At 38.3% G+C, this 20,381-nt stretch overlaps 2 protein-coding genes across 4 annotated transcripts in view; one reads left to right on the top strand and one right to left on the bottom strand.

The window, feature by feature from the left end:
* Nucleotides 1–1,475: 1,475 nt before the first annotated feature.
* On the top strand, nt 1,476–3,520 carry TfIIS (RNA polymerase II elongation factor). The gene is made up of 2 exons (XM_028323674.1): nt 1,476–1,667; nt 2,002–3,520. Exons 1-2 carry the CDS (start codon nt 1,599–1,601, stop codon nt 2,806–2,808), a joined length of 876 nt encoding a protein of 291 aa, XP_028179475.1. The 5' UTR covers nt 1,476–1,598; the 3' UTR covers nt 2,809–3,520.
* A 35-nt stretch (nt 3,521–3,555) lies between these two features.
* The window catches only part of LOC114366698 (zinc finger protein 208), a 28,703-nt gene continuing 11,877 nt past the window's right edge, over nt 3,556–20,381 (bottom strand). The window contains exons 2-5 of one of the 3 annotated variants that reach the window (XM_028323644.1): nt 10,997–11,905; nt 7,344–8,761; nt 6,979–7,150; nt 3,556–6,795 (exon numbers count right to left, since the gene is read on the bottom strand). In XM_028323644.1, the coding sequence (XP_028179445.1) occupies nt 4,267–6,795; nt 6,979–7,150; nt 7,344–8,761; nt 10,997–11,899 (5,022 nt within the window). In that variant the 5' untranslated portion in view covers nt 11,900–11,905 and the 3' untranslated portion in view covers nt 3,556–4,266. The remainder of the gene's footprint in view (nt 6,796–6,978; nt 7,151–7,343; nt 8,762–10,996; nt 11,906–20,381) is intronic. The other 2 variants (XM_028323653.1, XM_028323662.1) reach the window with 2 other exon arrangements.

Consider the following 20,381-nt stretch of genomic DNA (forward strand, 5'->3'; position numbering starts at 1 on the left):
CACAGGATCTGCTTTTTGTCATCGTCGTCGTCTGTAACCTTGCCTGTAACGATGAGACCGATGACTTGAGAATAACGACATCATGCTAAAAAGTGAGCTCGTCATAGTTTTGGACGAATTACGTAGAAATCGGTAGAACCCGCAAGCGATGTTGGGCATGATGACAGTCAAGTTATGCATCGACCTATTTTTGAAGGAAAATAATATTATCCGTAGGCGTTGAAAAATGCAATGAACGCACATTTTAAACCCGCATTTGTTAGTCAGTTTAGTACTTCTTATTATGATTAATTTATCGTCACTGAGATTTTCCTGTAGGCATTTAAAATCTGTGTAGGGGAATTACGCTGGATGATCTTATTATGATGTAAGGAACCTTTTTATTCATTACAAATAGTTAAAGGTAAAACCTCTAACTAAGTACTTATCTATGTAGGTATATTTGATAATCAGAAATCTTGCAAGAACGCAAACTTAGGCTGGGTTGCACTTGCACCATCTTACTTTATCTAGTAACAAACGTAAAAAATCTGTCAAACTCCATACAAGAAACACCGGATAATGTTATAGTCCGATTAAGCTTGGGTAGGCTGAGTTGCACCACCTAACTTTGACCGTAACTTTGACGATAACCAGCTTGCTTCCACCTTCGGCCTGATCATCACTTACCATCAGGTGAAAAAGAAAGAAAGAAAGAAAGAAAGAAAGATACATTTATTACAATGGACATCACACAAATACAGGCAATTACATAGACATGACAGTGGCATATAATAATGGAAGAAGAAAAAATAAAAAATATAAACAATAGTTAACTGAGCAGTGCCACCCATTCACCAACAAGATGCCCACTGCAACGGGACCCCACTCAGCATTATGCCGTAGGACACGGTGACGAAGGCCACGGCGCCGCGGCGTGCCGCGGCGCTGGTTTTAAGTGCCCCATGAAAACCAGCCATAAATAAAATAGTAAGCTGCATAATACATATTTTCAGGCCATGAGCTTCCTCGTTGTGGAAAAAAAAAATGTAGGTTGTTCAATAGCATGAACAAAGTCATTTCATGGTAGGCTCCTATCTCTGCCTAATATAGGTTTTTATTATAAGGATTATAGGGTAGAAAGCAAATAGATATAGCAGGAATATTGTTTAAGTAGCGATTTCTCACGGGGCCGGGCGGGCGTGGCCGTGCGTAGCGCTGGGCAAAAAATGCCTCGTTTACAGCGCCATCTTTCGAGGTTAGGGAGAGTTAGGGCTAAACTGTCTTGGTCCGGCCGGCCGATCTAATTTGCAAGGCCAGGCCACCGCCCATTAATGATTCACCATTCATTTAATTAAGATTAAATAAACGCAGTAAACTGCAATTTAATAACATATTTTCACTTTAACTTTGAAAGCGACTCCTTTGTAATTTTCATTATATAGGCTGTATAATCCTATTACTTTGGGCATAGACTTCTGGATTTGTAACAAAAAGCTATGTCTTTTAGTCTATGGTTTAGTTATATTTTCGGTGTGGTGGTCGATTTATCAATTTTTCCTGTAATTGTTGCTGATTTTAAGCGGGAATTCATACAATTACAATAATAACCTGCAACCATGAGCGTGGAAGAAGATGTAATGAAAATACAAAAGAAATTGACAAAAATGATATCGGATGACGGCACGGTAGGTGCAGTTACTAGTGGTATGGATAGATGAAAATCAAACCTGAGGAGGCATTTTCCACCAAGCTTATTTTCTCAACAGGGCTACAATGTAAAGAATTTTAGATGAATGCCAACATTGACAATTCAAACACACATGTTATGAAGTAGTGTTGTGTTTATTTACTTCGCATTTCACACATTCTGAAAAGCTAAATGTTGTCCCCAATACCTACGCTTTGCGGTACCTACTTGACAACCTGTAGGGAAAAACATATATTGTTTACATGTCAACAAGCCTGCCTTATAAACAAGTCTAAGGCCTAAGTGTTATGTATTATTTTTTATTGTTTCAGGGCCAAGAAGAAGCTCTTGAACTTTTGAAGGCTCTACAGACTATGGCAATCAATTTGGACGTGTTGACCAAAACGAGAATTGGAATGACTGTGAATGCTATTCGCAAGTCTAGCAAGGATGAGGAGGTAATTTCTTTATGTAAAACTCTGATAAAGAACTGGAAAAAGTTTCTATCAACACCAAACACTCCATCCAAGGACAATGGGAGCTCATCTAAATCAAAAAAAGATGGCAAAGACAAGGAAAAGAAGGATGACAAGGAGAAAGATAAAAAGTTACCAGCTTCCTTTCCACCTCAATCCAATACAACTGATGCTGTACGACTGAAATGCCGTGAACTGTTGACACAGGCCTTAAAGGTTGATGGTGAAAACCCTAGCTCTTGTGCCACTCCTGAAGAACTTGCTGAAGAATTGGAAGAATGCATTTACATGGAGTTTAAAAACACTGACATGAGATACAAAAATAGAGTGCGATCTCGAGTTGCTAACTTGAAGGACCCTAAAAATCCTACTTTAAGAACAAATTACTTAAATGGTGTTGTTGCAGCCTCTAGACTCGCTAAGATGACTCCTGAAGAGATGGCAAGTGATGAGATGAAGAAACTCAGAGAGAAGTTTATCAAAGAGGCGATCGATGATGCTCAACTGGCTACTGTCCAGGGAACTAAAACTGACATGCTCAAGTGTGGCAAATGCAAAAAGAAGAACTGTACCTACAACCAACTCCAGACCAGAAGTTCTGATGAACCTATGACCACTTTTGTCCTCTGCAATGAATGCGGAAACCGTTGGAAGTTCTGTTAAGACTGCTTTTACTACAACCTTAGATTAACATAGTGTGTTTATCAATATTAAGATACAATAAGTGTTGTATCAAATAATTCTACTACCTTTTACTATGAATTATGATATTTTGGTTTGCTGTTAATGCATTGACCTTATAACTACCAATGGATACGGAATCATGTTGAGTAGATAAGGCATCCTTAGTTTTACATAATAAATTATCTGCTTTAAGTAATATTGTAACTTTTATTTTGTGAACTATGTAGTACCTACAAAATTAGTTGAATTTTTTATCATAATAAAAGAATTCGTAAAAGTGAAACAAATGTTTATGTTGAGTAATTATTGTATATTTTTTATAATATTTAGTAACAACAGGAATGTGTCCTTTAGGACCAAGTAAAATATAAATCAGACACTGTAGAGTGCCAGCATTTAGTTATACTCAAATAACCAACTATTATTACTATCCTCGAGCAAAATAATATTATTATTAATACAATCAATAATTATGTGATTATGCTGTTTTATATTGAGTCATATTTATCTGAGGAAAACAATACAGAATAATGAAGCTTCTTAAAACTTAAACACTATTAATTAAGAATCTAATGTAAATGACTAACATATTGCTCTTAAAAATAACAAGTACTAAATTATAATATTCACAATCAGATTCAGGTTTCTAATAAGTTTTAAATATCTTTTACCAAAGTATAAAACTGTCTAGCCTTGAAATTATCAGTGTACACTTTATTGTCTATGGTTTTGTTTTATTAGATGAGATTGTTGCCATAGTTTTTTTTTTTCAATATTTATGTAGTTACAATACTTCAGATTAGGTCAGTCAGTACAAGTTCTAGTTTGTTTAGTTTAGATACTCCTCAGCATTTATAAACATCCAAGTAAATATGGTAACATTTTGGACAAACTTCGCATTAGAAACTTTCTAAAAATTTGGACTAGTTATCACACTTTCCTGGATAAGAAGTGGAGTTGTGGATTGTCTACCTTAAATCTCTACATATTTCCTTAAATGTATTTGAATTAACTTAATGCTCCAGTTAATTTAACATGTAGTGCTTAATAAATCCGTTTGGCGCTGTATTTTTGAAACATTGTCAAACAATTCCATGTCCGTTACATCATGTTAGGTAAGGGCATCAAAAGGGCATGCGAATTCGTATACGATTTGTGTGATTTCGGATGCGATTAGAGATGGAATGTTTCAAAAATAAGTGCCCTGGTCTAAGTTTCTAAGTACAGATCTACTTAATTTCTATGAACGCTCATTAACACCTATCCGAATGGCCAGAACTGCTATAATCTAATATGGCAAGCTACACTTTGGTGAATATCAGCTACAGTTTTTTGGCTTTTTAGTTCTAATTCGTCTTGAACTTTGCAATAACAATAATTAATTTTACGTGGGTCAGTATTAGTAGTACCTATATCATTTTGATAACATCTATTTTATTATTCAACCATAAGTTCTCCCGTTTGTATCTTAACAAAAATTTTGTCTTCATTGCACTTGAATTTCTTGCTTTGCATATCTAATTTGAGATCAATAGGTGCATCATCTTCATCATCGACTTTTGTGATAGTGAAACTCACATTTTCATTAGCGACATAACATTCTGGCGTCAATGTCTTTTGGTATGTAAAATGTGTTTTCAAATGGTCTCGGAGGAAATGTGACTGTACAACTACAAGATCACAAAAATTACATTTATGATTACCTAAATTAGAAACATCAGTATCATCATGCCGTTTGTAATGATTAAACAAAGCGTCTTGGCGTTGATTTGTGTACGGGCACAGTAAACACATGTGTAATTTCCGGTCCTTCAAATGTGATACATCTGATGGCGAAGACTGTTCCTTGCCACTGTTGTTCAATGAGCGTCTGCGTTGCAGTATTCTAAGAGTTTGTTGATCGCTGAATGAGAACTGCTGAAAATCGCTTTTGGGAGTACCTTTAGGCATTGTTTTAATTGCTAATTTTATGTTGTCGGTGTCTTCCTGCTTGACTTCTTGAGTTTCAGTTTCAATAACACCATTACTGGTTTTCTTTCTTTCAGCTTGCGCTTCGTCGTTCATTTGATGCTTTCTCATGTGTTGAACATAGTTGGCATAATACTTAACGGAGTAATCGCAAAGTTCACATTTATATCTTTGTTTGGAACCATGCAGTGAAAGATGTATTTTATATTGTTCTCGTTTTTCAAATGCAGACGGACATTTGTGACACTTGTAACGCTTTTCCTTCTGGCGACCGTTTTTCAGATAAGTGGGGTATATGAACTCTGGATTGCCGTGCATCAGGTATCCGAACTGAGGATCAGCTTGCAGCACAGGCGGAAAATGATCATTTGGTTTAACCAATTTATCTTTATCAATCAGCACTCTTTTTTGAGCTTCTGTTTTTCGTTGAAATAAATCTGTCCCTGATAAGGGTATATTTTTGAAATCCATATTGTCGTCTCCTGACTCGTAATCACAGTTTGACGCTTTCCCGTCATTTTCATGCAACGCTACATGTTTTGCCAAATTGCCTGTATTCCTAACGGCGTAGCTACACAATTTACATTTATGTGGATAATTACTGCCGTGTAGTGCCATATGACCGGTAAGGGCCGAACTTTTGATAAATCTAGCTGGGCATTCTTTGCAAGCGTATTGTTTTGGCACTGGTTTAGTCTCGTTTGATCCTTTATGGGTATCGTTATTGTAATTTTTGCTGGGGTTAGACACTCCCCACGTTATGTCTGTTGTGGTTGTATTAAGAACTATATCCAGATTAGGCTGCCTGTGGGCTGCACTGCAGCTGTGAATGAACTTAAGCATTTTAGTTTTTGTATGATATTCATCTGAATGCACTACAGTGTGTTCACTGAGCTCACTTTCCTCGGGAACGTAAAATTCGCAGCTTGGGCATTTATGCGGTAAAGCTGAATTATTGTGAAAATTGTCATGATTTTTGAGTTCTTCATCAGCAAAGAATCTTGCTGGACATTTTTGACAAAAATACAGTGTTTTGGATTCTTTATTTTCATCACCAGCTTCATCTTCCTTATTTCCTTCCGAAGTCGTGTTTTTTTCTGCTTCAATAACTTTACGCAACTTAGCGATCTGTTCCTCATCGGGGATATCGGCGTCAACAGGGCAATAAATGCGACCATAAATCTCACCATGGGTTCTTGAATGCTCGGCTAGTCTTACAGCACTGTCACAAGTATATTTGCATTCCAAACATTTGTAAATTATCATTTCACTATTTTCAAACACAACGCAGTGAATTTTTTCGTGATTAGGAATTTTACATTTTTGAGAATTCACATACGAGCAGTAACGGCATTTGTACATCTTATGGAACTCATTCTTTGCCGAAACCCAAACAAATGGGATCTCGTCCAGATTTATTTCAATTCTCAAGTCCGTTTTAGACTCTAATTCAGCTTCAAGTTTCTTGGAGTTTATCCCATGGACTCTTAAATGTTGGTGTAGCAAATGTCTTTTTGATACACTGTAGTTGCATTCGGGACACTTATAAGGCGTGTCAGCTGGAAGTCGATGGAATTGCTCGTGGTACATGTACTGAGACTTGCTGTTGGTTTCATAAGGACATTCGGTGCATTTGTGTCTCTTTGTGGATGACGTGTTTGGGGTCGAATTCGAAGCTGGCTCAGGAATTGGAGATTTAGCACCCATTGCTCTCGCTATGTATTCTTCTGGTTCATTGACGCCGTGCAGGATGAGATGTTGAATCAGTTCGTGTTCATCCTTAACAAAGTAGGGACAGAAGAAGCACTTGAAAATAGATTGTGGTGATGGCTGATGTTGTTGGAGGTGAGCTAGTAATAGTTTTTTGTCGCTAGTTTTGAATGGACACTTGTTACATGTGTCTCCGTGAATGTCGTTCAGTCCCAACCCTGGATCTGGCTTCGGCTTCACCGTAGTTATGACTTTGATAATACCATCGTGCTTGAGGCGGCAGTGTCTCTGAAACATAGAATTGTAAATAAGTCAATACATTAAAGAGTGGCTTAACTTATGTTAGTTAAATGTATTTATATTGTTTGTTAATTTATTCTGTTCGATAGACACAATTAGGCCATACCTACTCATTCAAATAGTGTACTCATTGATGTACCTATGAAGTACTAACTTATCTAGTGTACTGACCTGTATAACATGTTTCCAGTTCGATAATTGATTGCAGTGGCCGCAGCGATAAGCCAAGTCTGCCGGGTCGGGAACGTTATCCGGTTTCTTGGGAGGTTTCATCCCGTCGGTGTTCCCGTCGGCTGTAGAGTGTTCTCGAACGTGTTCTAACAGGGCCTCCTTGGATGGGTCTCTACAAGGCGTAATAATTTATAAGTAATTGAATCATAACACTTCAAGATTTGCTTTAACATCTCTATTCATGAAACCTTCATTCGGGGTATACTTTTAGATGGATACAGTTTGTCACAGAAATGTGAGTAAACATCTAGCTAGAGATGACTGATAAGTTTTGTAAAACTGAAAATAATAGAAAACTAGATTACCTGTAATTGCATTTCTTGCATTTCCACAATGTTTTCTTGGGTTTCATCTGATCCATGCTTCGGTTATCGAATGCCTCACCATCAGAATGATTCATCTGGAGGTTGAGTGGTTGCACTTCTAAAGTGTGATTAAAGTTGTCGTTCATGTCATTGTAAGATTCTATACCCTCTATGGACGGATGAGCTGAAGGATTCTGGTCTATGTAATGGAACACAGTCTCTCCATTCTCATTCAAAACTGACATAGCTAAGAACTTGTTGTACTTGCTATAGTTTCTTCGGCCAGTCTCATCAGTCATTAGGACTTTTGCCTCATTATGTTCGGGGTCTCTAGCTGATTTTAGCTTGATGTGTTTAGTGATGTCCCAACGCCAGTTAGATTTGTATTTACAGAGAGAACATTTGAAAGGTTTTTTATTCAAATGTCCTACAATATGGACGTGAAATCTTGACGCAGTGGAAGCCCAGAATGGACAGTGTGGACACTTGAAAACTTTTTTCCCCATGGCTTGACTAGGTGACAAATTCATGCCTTCATTGTCTTCCGCGATGTCCAAATCGAAACTTCTACACATTTCTGGGAGCGTGGAATCATCATTAATATTTATATCAAGAGGTGTATCAAATTTGTTGGAATCCTGATTAATATTGTTCCATACGAATACTACGTTTTCCATCGGATGTGGCTCTGTTTCTCGATCTTGAACTGTGATGATTTCATCATTGCTGTCTTGGCTTTTGACTTCAACGGTGTCATCTTCCATTTTTTCAATCTTTCTACACGTTTTCATGTGTATGATAAGATCTGCACTAGATTTACATCGGTGCCGGCAATTTTGGCAACGTGTTGAACTTAGACTCGGAAGTAAGGTGTTCGTTGCGGACTTATTCAACTGAGAAGCGCAATTTTTCTCGTGTACGGAATGTTCAGATAAGCATTTACTTTCAAACCCACAGTTTTTGCAGATAAGAGATCCTTTCTCGCCCGTCTCAGTTAGCAATCTTTCTTTCAGTTTGTCAAAGAATGAATTATTTTTCTTACGACCTACATTTTCTTTAGTATTGATAGGAATGTTGTTAACCGGAATCAAAGTGATGTCTACAGGTAAATTTTCGAACTTAGTTGTTTTAGTGGATTCCGAATTTGGGTTTTCTTTGAATTTTTTCGCCGGGGGCTCACCTGATGGTGTCTTATTATTAGTGGGTGTAGAAGTGTGCAACGGAATGAGCTGTGGTAAAGGCCTGGGGACTTTCCTATTGTTCTTGTGTGATTTGGATTCTTCCGTTGCGGCGTTGGGTGACTGTTGGCTTTGAATGTCCTGTGATGGTGAAGCATTTTTGCTTCTTCCATCTGCAGCGTCGTTTGAGTCGCTGTTGCAGCTTAACATTTCTTTATCTGCACATTGAAGACCCATTTCCTGGAAAAAGAGAAAATTAATTTATTACTTTAGTTATTTAAACATTAAATAACAACTATTTATTTAAAGTAATACACAAATACATGTAATTCGCATATGAAACAAAACTATCTATCTATGTTTACTGTTGCGACAAAAAACTAAGTTAAGGTTGAGGGGTGGAGTCGGTCCTGAGGGAATTAGCGAAGAAAAAAGAAATCTTGGAATTCTTTTCGCCTTGACCGTTTCTTATGGTAAGGATAAAGGCCGTTTGGGTGAAGAATGGTAAGTATACCTAATTCAGAACGAAAAATTCTCCACCACATTCTTTATTTATTCGTTAGTACCTACCTACATTGGTTCTGAACCAACGATCGCCGATTTAGTTCATGATCGTTGCGAGATTTAGAGCAATAAGTTTCGCACTAAACGCGATAGGTGGCGCGCTTGACATCGTCCAAGCATAAAATTGGTTTTCACGAACACTTTCAGAATCTTGTCCAACATAAATAAATAATCAAGTTATTTGATAAAAATAGGTAGTAAATCTTTAAGAAACACAAATCATTCATGACACATCAGCACTTTAACGCGGAGTGGACTAACTAATTATTCCAAATAGAGCATCAACACGTAGATAAAACTTCTGGTCTTAAGCCCGCCTATTATGTACGAGTATAACGATTGATTTACGTTCAATCCAAATTAAGCGTGCACCAAAAAAAAGAAAATAATTTTTATTAAATCGACGTCTTTTCAGCCAAAAAGTTAATTTGGAGCCCTTATTTAAAAAATGCTGTGCAAATACATACTAACATTATGAAAGTATGTACCTACATGCACTGCACATCACACTCTGTATTGTTTTTAACTACCTACTTTGTCCGTTGACAAAATTTATAAAAAAGTTAGGAATTATCTATAGCAAATAATTTCAAAGCTTGAATTGCCCCATGTACATTTACGATGCATCTTTGAAACCAATCGATGCAGATTACAAACAGGTTAATAACTTCCATATCTGTGTAAAACAGCTTACGCAATAAGTTTAATAAATTATGTTTACCATCTTTCAGTTAGAAAACATGTGTAACATTTGCCTTTCATTAAATGTTTACTGCAATCTTTAGAATTAAGAGCGTTTACGCGAAGCGCGGCGTTTCAAGGGGCATCATTGGAAATGATTCGCGCGCGGCGTTTTTTAATCGTTTTCAAATGTTTATAGCAAAACAATAACAATGAATTAAATATCGTTTCAAAGTAAATATTTTAAAGAAGATGTTGTTTTATTATATTAAGCTATTTTTATGTTGAATAAAGGAAGAATATTGATGAAAAAATCACTTTGATTTTTGGGTATTTCACGTTCTTTTAATTTGTGATTTCTTATTGTAAAATGCTTAAATCTAAAAATTTTTTCAGATAACTATTTGCCCAAGGATCTATGCTATAGGATATAAATGTTTGTTAAATCGTTTTCACAGTATTTTTATAAAAAATTCAGCTTGTAAACTGACGCTAAAGTGGAAATTTACAAAACCTGTGTGGACTTATCATGATAGAATTCTTAAATACTAAACTAATCGCAATATTTTCTCAATTAACTATTTAGACGACGAAATTGCCTAACTATTTATGCCTATAACATATTTGTAGTATTACTGGTTAATGATTGTAACGAGTTGAAGAAGTACTGTTTTTGCGCCAAACGGCGTAAACGCTCTTAAGTAACTACGCCCATTTAACAATATGTTACAGAAATATTTGAATCGCATGCGAGAAATGAAATACGTATTGTGGAATTTAGCTCGATGGCCCAGTGGCGCGGAGAATCGCTTCGGGCGCAAGGGGTGCCGTTCCGGGTTCGATTTTCCCCGACAATAAAGTTGCCATCAACATCGTACACACAAGTTTCGAATACTTTGTACTGCTGTAGTAAGTAAGTAAAATAGTGAAAAAGTGACCGTTTAACAACGTTTTGTAGGTACCACTACTTAAATATGAAAAAAGTTAAGCTAGAAATAAATTACCACTCCCAACCCCATAAAATGTTGGATGTGTCGTGCAACTATTATGTTAGTAATTGCGACTGCAGTGCAGAACGCATTTATTCATGCAACGCAAGCGGTGTGGGGACGACATGCACAGATGGTGATGCAGGGGCGCGGGGCCGGGCGGAGTGCAATCGCGCGGCTTGATAACAGCAGTGACGTCACCGCGTCCGGGCGCGGCCCTCTGCACACGGGCGACACTCACCGAGGCCGAGCAGGAGGACCGCGAGTCGCTCCCTTCCTCCTCCTTCATCACCAGCGCGTTCATAATGTCGCTGGCGCCCACCCGATTGCGGCGGCGACTCGCGACCGATTGGCCCGCGGGCGACGCGTGATGATTCAGCTCGTGCGACGTCAGACTCTGCTTGATGTCCGCCGTGAAGTTGCACATGAAGCACTTGAAGCTTCCGCTCCCACCGTGATTCTTCATGTGCCGGTCTAGATTCCATTTGTAAGGCGAACGAAAATCACATATGGTACACTTGTTCATCGGCATCGAGTGGTACTTCACGTGCTTCGTGAAACGCGATTTTATATGCGTCGCGTAGTTGCATTTGGTGCAAGAAAAGTATTTGTTTTCACTCTTCAGTATGGAAAGTCCTTCTTCGTTGGTGGATTTGTCGCCGTCGACCTCGAACGACTCCTCGCAACAGTCATCGACGTCGATCTCAATGTCATCGTCACATTCCTCGATTTCCTCGAGCAAGTCCTCTATTCGCTCGACCGGTTCTGCGGTTTCCGTCGCGGCGGGTAGTTCGACATCCACTTTTATGTTCGTGGTGGCGGCCGCTCCGTGGACCATTTTGATGTGTCTTATAAGTTTCTGATGATGCCTAGAAGCGTACACGCAACTGGGGCAATCGTATATTTTGAATCTTTCGAAATGCACGTCACGCGTGTGTACAAGGAAGGCGCGCGGGTTCTGCGTGTAGTAAGTGCACTTGGCGCAGTTGTAATTTCTCCGTATTTTGCACTGTGGTAAGTCCTCCTCGGCGGCATCGGAGGAGGCCTCGGACGACGCGTCGCACAACCGGCCTTCGAAGGGGCGCACGAGAGAGCCGACCTCGCCGACTTGCGCGCTCGACGGCGAGGACATCTGCTGAAGCATACTCCGCTGCAACAAAACAATGCCGGTGTCGGTTAAACGTTCCGGGAGGGCGGCGCGTGGGGCGGCGAGGGGTGGAGCGCGTCGTGCAGCGGGCACGTTGTGTGCGCGAGAGCGTCGCGGCCTGAATGAGGCGAGCAGGCGCCGCGGCCGGCGGAGCGGGCAGCGCCGGTGGCGGCCGCGAGGGCGCAGGGCGCGTGGGCGCGGGACGGGCAGAGGGTCCGGCGAGATGCTTCGGTTGATGTTTTTCGTCCTCCTCGACGGCGGTTAGGGGAGCCAGCGGGCGACCTCCGCTCGGCAACGGTCTAATGAGATTGGATACTCTTTGTTGCTTCGACCTATTCGGGGCGTAATAGTATGGAAGGGCAAGCGTATGTTTTGTGGAAGGTTAGTATTCAAAGCTTTAGTAAAGCTTAAAGAAGCGGAATTATGATAAAGTTAGGACCCATAAGTACTTACTACGTAGGAAATTATTATACCTAGTTTCAAAGAGCCTAGATAGGCACATTAACAAAACCAATTTTCAAACCCTAAACTAAGTTATAATGTTATATAAATCTGACTTGATGGCTCTACCAGTCGGGCACCTGAATAATTTTACTACTTTTTAATGTTTCAAGAGTAAATAAAGCTATCAGATGTTCGTGGTTAATCTTCCCCCGACGCACGAGTATCGACCTTAACTTGTAGCGATACACGGTTGAAATGAAATCGACAAGCTTACGTCACAGAAGTTTAATCCATGCATCAATTTCGTTTTCAAAAGGGTTTAATAAAACCCATTGAACTAGCCCGGCGTTGATGTCTTTTATAAAAGGTATGTATTATTTTTCGATTTAGGGATGTTATGTACACTAATTATAATAACTTGTATTACTGTATTATTATTTCTTATCTGGCGTCACACTATGCCTTCGGGTCTCAAGAAAAGCTACAGGCATATTATTTCAGTACCTAGTAGAGCAGAAAGTTGATTGTTTCTTAGATGCGTAGTTTCGTAGCTACGTAGATGTCTACGAAAAATTACGTATCAATAAATCGATGGCTCCTACGTATACTGGCGTAAGTGAAAAAAGTAAATTTTACAGGAGAGCCATTTTAGTGGCCAGAACCATATTTTTGGGTCATATCTTCTGACCTACTAAAACGAATTTAATGAAATTTCACATTTAGCCTTAACATGTAATGCTTTTGCTACTGCTGTTATCAATTTTTATATTTTTCTTATATATTTTGAGATTTTACGCATTGCCCTTTTACGTCGTCACATTTCTATAATTTCATGTATATTGTTCAACGTAAAGAGACTTAAATGACAACGTAAATATAATATAATATTTTAAGCGATTACTCTCTTTATTTATGCATGTAATTATTTTAATTGTTATCATGTGCTATATCAATAATAAATCAGTTAGAAAAAGTTGTTTAATGTATCGTTATTACGTTTTAACGCAAATACGCCCATATACTGTGCTCGAGATTTAGTTAGGTCTTTTAACATAATGTGACATATTTTTAAAAATTATAAATAACTTGAAAAATCGAACTGCCTAAGGCGGGAATTGAACCCACGATGCCTTAGGCAGTTCGATTTTTTCAAGTTATTTATAATTTTCAAATTAGTTTGAGATGCGACTCTTAACGCTAAAAATTAAATAACTATATAATGTGTCATAATTTATAAATAAAACAATTTGCTAAATATTTTCATGGCTTTATTTAAGATTTGGATTATAAAAAATATATATTTATGTAAGCAACTACTCGTATAGATTGACGAATCGTATGATTGGGCTTTATACGTGGCGTACTTTTGCACATACGCCTATTTGCCTAAAATTTTATTTTGTATCTAATGGAAAAAAAATTTTTTTTCTTACTGACGTTATAGATTAGAGCAAAATGAAATCATTTCTTAAATAATTGGAAAAAGGCGTAAGCGGCAGTTTCGCCTTTATACGTAGGAGCCATCGAAATAGAATGTTTCAATTAAGACCTGATTTTTCCTTTAGCACTTGTTAACTGTATCTAAGTTTGTCATGTTAATAGTTTTTATAAGAAAATAAGTCAGCTTTTCTTCGGCGGAAATCTTATAATAAAGTATTTAACAACGGATAGCCTGATATTTTCCTGGGACGTGGCTTTATTCTATAAAAAGCAAAGAATCTAAAATATTTCATGATCAAAACGTTTTTCCTCTTAATAAAACATAAGGAAAATTAATTTATTTCTTGTGGTTCTAAGATTGCGAACATTGATCGCTATAACTCCGAGAGTCATTTTCAGAAGCCGTCGGTTTCTATTAAAGAACCGAGTGTCATATTCAGAAGCTACCGTCGGTTTCAAAGAAGCGGTCGGAAATAAGAGGATTGTAGAGTATTTGCAATAGCAATGGGTCAATGTCAGCCGACAGGAGTGACGTAATTCAAGCAGACCACGGCTTAAGCTTTCGGGAGATAATCCCTTGAGACTGATTGTGAAAACTAAAAGAATAATGGGTTATCTAAGATAAGTGTGTAGTAAAATGTAGAGTTCCAAGTTTCTGATTGTAGTTGAAGAATTACTAATCGCTTTATAACCTGTCTCGTGAGATTTTTACTCTTATAAAAGTACGACTAATAGGGTTATCTAAAATATTTCACTGTGTTTTGTTTTCATGTTCATTACTACGAGAAATTAGGTGCCTACCTACTGATAAAAGAAAAAGAAAATGTTTTCCGCCCGGGTGTTTCTGAAATACTTTAGGAGGAAGCAGCCTCATCAAAATGCAATAATGTATGATGAATGAATACGAATTATTTGAACAAATATGCTCTAAATAATATGTTTATAACACGATGAGATGTATAGACGGCAACTAACAGTGGACGCAGTTAATATGTATTATGTTTATTTGTATGAGCACACTTCAGACAGATTATAATCTAAGTCAGTGGGTAGAAGTAATCGCACTGTAATATTCATGATCTAATTCACTACATTATTAATACATTCACCACCGTGATCGCTATTAGTTTGAATCAGAGTAGGTATTCAGTCTAATGTATTTTTGTGATTAACAACTGTGAAGGCAAAAGTTAGCTAAAAATGCAAGTTAACTAGAGTAACATTGTCGTAGGACTCGAAGGCAATCGATTGATTTACATTTTGTACTTTCATAGTGGTCATCATTTTTCATCATTTTGTGTAATATTTCATGTGCTACCTGTGGTAATAAGCTACGCTTACAATATTCAAATACTGCCCAAGGAAGGTTATCTAATGGGCGACCGTTCAAGAGGCGTAAGATTCAAAATGGCATAACCATTGAAAATGCACTGCATCAATCATCTTGAAAACTAGTATTTAGGTATAAACATGTTGTTAATTAAGTAACATTATAAATTTACATATTCAGATCATTTTCTGCAGCAGAACGACTGAAAATTATGAATTTATTATACAATTTATAGACACGTTCGCGGTGACCGGTCGGTGGCTCTACAGGGTGTTAGGTAAATGGGTATGTGAGCTGACACTAGCCCATGTTAACATGGTCATATAAATGGTATGGTGAAGTCAGAAATTTGATATCATCATTTTATTTTTTTTAATTTTCATACAAAATAAATTTTATAAAATCCGATTTGTATGAAAATTAAAATAATTAAAATGAAGATATCAATTTTCTGACTTCACTATACCATTTATATGACCATGTTAACATGGGCTAGTGTCAGCTCATATACCCATTTACCTAACACCCTGTATAAATGGACCACGCCTGCACTGTCAATGTTAAGCACCGATTATCACGAATGCGGCCGCTGCTATAAATTATTTCGCTATCCGAATGATGTTGTCTTACCAAATTTTACTACGAGGACTGTTATCTTCAAAAACAAAGTTGCTTGATAGTTTATGATGGCTTGTAAAACAACTACGGCAAGGTATTGTAAGAAGTTTTGTGAAACCGCGTGCTTTGACTGAAAACAGGAGTTTTAAACTCTGAAGTATTATTTCTGCGGGTTGTTTTTTCTATTATTTGGTGCTTTTCTAAAGTAATGATTACATATTATAAAATTATCACTCTACGAAATGACCAATGTCATAAACATCACATAATATTTGAATGTTACGAACTGATGATAATAGCATTGCAAACCACATGATTGATACGAACATTTTCAGGAACGGAATGACGGCCATTAGTCATTACCTATTGCGGTTGCTTATTACGCCCTAAAGAGTTATTTAACGCTTAAATGCAAAAATAAATGATGCTGTATGACTTTTGATAAAACTTATATCGCTTGAGATTCCAGGGTGAACAACCACAGAGTTAACTGGATTAATTCGCAGTGCACGCGTACGTATATGTGCACGGGATGGTCCGGGTACGTGACATCATGCGGTAAAGCGAGGAGGACCTTTTACGAGGGCGCGCGTGATGCGAAGCACTTATGTAGTCGGAGGCAGCTGGCGGACGGGTCCTGGTGGGACCGGGCGCGCGGGGCGGGGGCCGGCTCGGCGACGCAGACAACTCGACAAGGCCGAGGCAGGAAACGGCCGGAGAAGGCATCCCAGCGCGAGCACAATGGAGGCGGCGCGCCACAGGGGGAGCCCTCGCAATCGATATGGCGTCGCTAAGGTCCGTTGGCCGCTGCGAGCGGTTTGGAGCGCTGCAGAGGCGGATGCCCCTCGCCCCGCGCACCGCCCCGCTCGCCCACCACACCTGCTGTGTATTTATAGAGCGGCACAGCCGGCGGAGCCCGGGGATGCAGGGTTGCCGACTACCACGGCCGTCGACATCGACCGATGTACGCGACCGCCGCCGCCGCGGCGCGGCTGATGTCCGCCTGTTTATTATTTGTCACAATGGGCGTAAAAATAGCACTCGTGCGAAAGCAGCTTTGCAGAATACTCCGTTTGCGGTGTTTCGCCAGCCAATCTTTTTAAGGGCAACTAGTCTGAATAATAACGCGCTTGATCGCCTACCATTCCATGAACTTATAATTATTTAGATGTAGAGATAATGGCATAATGAGTTGTAAACTAATTTACTTGTAAAATAGTAAAATACCATTCCCATCGATACGATGCATGAGAATATAATAACTTCACTTTGTTGGACAACAATTAATTAATTCAATGAAATGGCAGATTGGTCTACCATTGGCGCTACTCTACCTAGACAAATCCTCAAAAGCCACGGTATCTGATTGGAATTCATCTAGTACAAATAAGTATATTATTTAAAAGCACATTACCACCTGAGCACATTATCATTTCTCTACACAAAATTGATTTAACAGTAATCATATAAATGTAGAGTCACAATCGTCGCGCCAATTATTTCATTTTCATGGAAAAAAATTCCCGAGTTACAATCCCAACACGAAGATGTTAATATTCAACGATGACCCTTCCGTGCCAACAGCCTACATGCATACCATGTGGGTGTGTTGCAAGCTTACGTTTGCCCCGTCAAAATCGCGTGTCCACATAATAAGCACGATGCTTTGAAACCACGATGTCGCGACTTTGTTGGCCACACACAACTTTAGTGGGAACGTAAATATAGGCGAGTCAAATGTAACGTTAATCCCTTTCACTTTCGGATCTTAAGTTCGATTCCCGAGAACAGCAGTTACGCACAGAGCCATTCGGATCGGAGGCACCGAGGACGCGCACTTTTGCTTTCGATGGTATTCATTGGAATCGAATAACTAAACCATTATTATGATTCACTTTTCTTAGCCGATTTATTGTATCTCTTTATGGTCTAATACGGCACATTCTTGTTTTCATGAGATTTTCATGTTGCTTTTTTAAGCATGCAAAACAAAAGAACGGTGAATCTTAAAGAAGGTGATTTAAATCACTTAACATAGCAATAAATTGACGTCGTTATGCTTAAAATAACAAATGTACAGTCGATGACCGCCTGTAAACTATGGCACAACATTGACTTTCAAACATCTAGGTGATACAGCGACAATAAGCCTCTTTTATGCAAGTCAAGGACTTAGAGGATTTGGTAGAGCTCCACAAATATTCGTACATCAAAGGTGTAAGCTTCAGGTCAAAACCAAATAATAGTCACGTATCCCTCATTTACAAAATCACAAGATCTGATTAGTGGTTATTAAATCAAGCCTGATGTAAATAACAAAGCCTGTGAACTATCACCTATAACGAACTCGTGCCGTTCAGCTCAGTAAATAAAAAACTGTTTGCAGTATTCTTGTACGACAGTAAATGTTTGTATTGTTTATAGACTAGCTTCTGCCTGTGGCTTTCTATAAGTCCCAGCAAGTCATTAACATAAACAAACAAGGACATTAGTTAGATCTATAAAATATCCTGAAAATACTTTATTTTAGCAATAACAGGTTTACAGTCTCTATTTCACAGCTGAAAAATTGATTTTTCTCAAACACTTTGTCGAAATTAGTTCATTTATATTACTTACGTAATTTTTCAGTGAGTAAGTGTAGTTAAATTGCATTAAATTTTATAAAAGAGCCCATGTAGAGTCGATCATCTACGAATCTACGATTAGTGCTACGAGATATATCTCGAATCTCAATAATAGCTTATAGGCATTAACATAATTTTTGAAAAAAAAAAAAAAAAATGATGGGTAAGTTTAATCATGTTAAAAGTTGAATCAATCTTGTTACAAATCACTCGTCGCGATGCACATTACGCACCTAAGGTGAACGTCCATTGAACCCTTTTGGCCAGGTGTATACCCTGCCCTTTGTTGACGACATTGAAAAGAAAGCACCTCCTTTCTTTGAATGACATTAATGTGAAATAACATCTACACCAGCCCATAAGACTTGCTCCCGTTAGCTCATTGAAAAATATTGTTTAGACATTTTACACTTGGTACAGTATAACTAAGTTTGGTTTTCTTTTTAAAAATAACATTTTTTTTTAAATATTCACTTGATGTGCCGTGCGTGTAATTATTATAGAAGGTAATGATATCTTATTCTACAATTCAAATGCGGTGATTTAAATATGTAGCATAATTCGATTAATACGAAGAACATAAATATGCTCGGCTCTACATTTGTCACTAGCTTTTGCCCGCGGCCTCGCCCACGAGGAAACACTAATGGTGCTAATTAGTGGCCGTAATTACATTTAGTACAAGCTTTTGTAAATAAATAAGATAAGAAATTGCAATAACACGTGGTGTTTTTTTTTAAGATTTTATTTATCATACATAGAGATCGCGTTATCATTTATGGATCTTCACCAAACCACACTACCTAATCGAAGTAGTATCAGATAAATATGTACGCAGTTAATTCAGCATCTTCATAGTTTTGCGATACTTATTGTAATTTATAAGAGACACGTAGGAAAAGTTTGTTGGTTTACTTTTTCTAAGGCCTAGCCGCTTTACGAGTATCTTTGACCGTAGCAGTAAGTACTGATGCGTGTTAGAAACCGTATTCGAATCTGTATAACGATAAACCCATCCCCAATTAGCCTCCATCTTATTTAAAAGTCGGTTACTTTTAAAAAAGATACGGGTCTCTCAGCTCGTCTCTATAGATACTTTTTTCAGTGTGCCTACCATGAGTTTACGTTAGGTGAGCTCGCTAGCGAATACGTCAAAAAATTCTATGAAGATTTTATTTCTTGAAAGTAGCCGCTAGAGGCGCTGCACAATATGTCATACATTTAAATGTCAATTTCTTACGCAGTCGCTAGCGAGCACACCTAACGTAAACTCATGGTAGGCACACAGGTAACAATTGATAATATTGTTGAATCACGATGACTAAATTAATAATGCACCATAAATGAATTTATAGTCGTATTACTTTCAATTGCCCGAATAGACTTGATGACCGGTGAAGTACCTACCGTCTTGAGAAACTCAATTGATATGTTGTGCGATGACAAAGACTTGCACTGTTGCAGTGCGCTAGATTATAGTGCACAGTTATGTAGAGTCGAGACACGTGTTTATAAATAAGCAGATTTCTCGAAATCATGGCGGTGTTTACGTCATGTTTAGCTCTTGTAGAAGTGGATCCAAGGAGGTGAGTCGGCGACGGTAGGCATTCCAACCGTGACTAACCACGGCGCAATAAGGACCGTGGTGAAGCGTTCACCTCGAGCGCGGCCTCCACACTATCTGACCACTTCTTGCATTCAAACCCGTTCTTGTTCTTAACTAGCACTTAAGAATGCAACAGATTTCCATGAGCGGCAAACCAAAACGACTAGAAACAGTAATGGGACAAGACTTCAACAGTCATGTATGTAGCACATCACAAGTTATGTAGGTACCTACTATCAACGTCGCATCTACTCATGCATACCTACTACATATGTAGTGATGCCCGATAAGAATGCGAGCCACGTTGTTGCCTTCAATAGAGCATATGATAGCCTCCTGCTGAATAGAATAGTTAGATCTCTAGTTACCTACAAACGCTATCGAATGCTTGGCCCTAACTTACCAATGATACCG

Source organism: Ostrinia furnacalis, unplaced genomic scaffold (genome assembly GCF_004193835.3).
Source record: "Ostrinia furnacalis isolate ACB-3 unplaced genomic scaffold, ASM419383v2 OfSCF0069, whole genome shotgun sequence".
In the NCBI taxonomy this organism is placed as follows: domain Eukaryota; kingdom Metazoa; phylum Arthropoda; class Insecta; order Lepidoptera; family Crambidae; genus Ostrinia; species Ostrinia furnacalis.

Excerpts from the sequence above, each read along its gene's own strand:
- TfIIS (XM_028323674.1), top strand. The coding sequence starts at position 1,599 with ATGAGCGTGGAAGAAGATGTAATGAAAATACAAAAGAAATTGACAAAA. Across the intron at positions 1,668-2,001 it reads TGATATCGGATGACGGCACG|GGCCAAGAAGAAGCTCTTGA; the intron begins GTAGGTGCAGTT and ends TTATTGTTTCAG.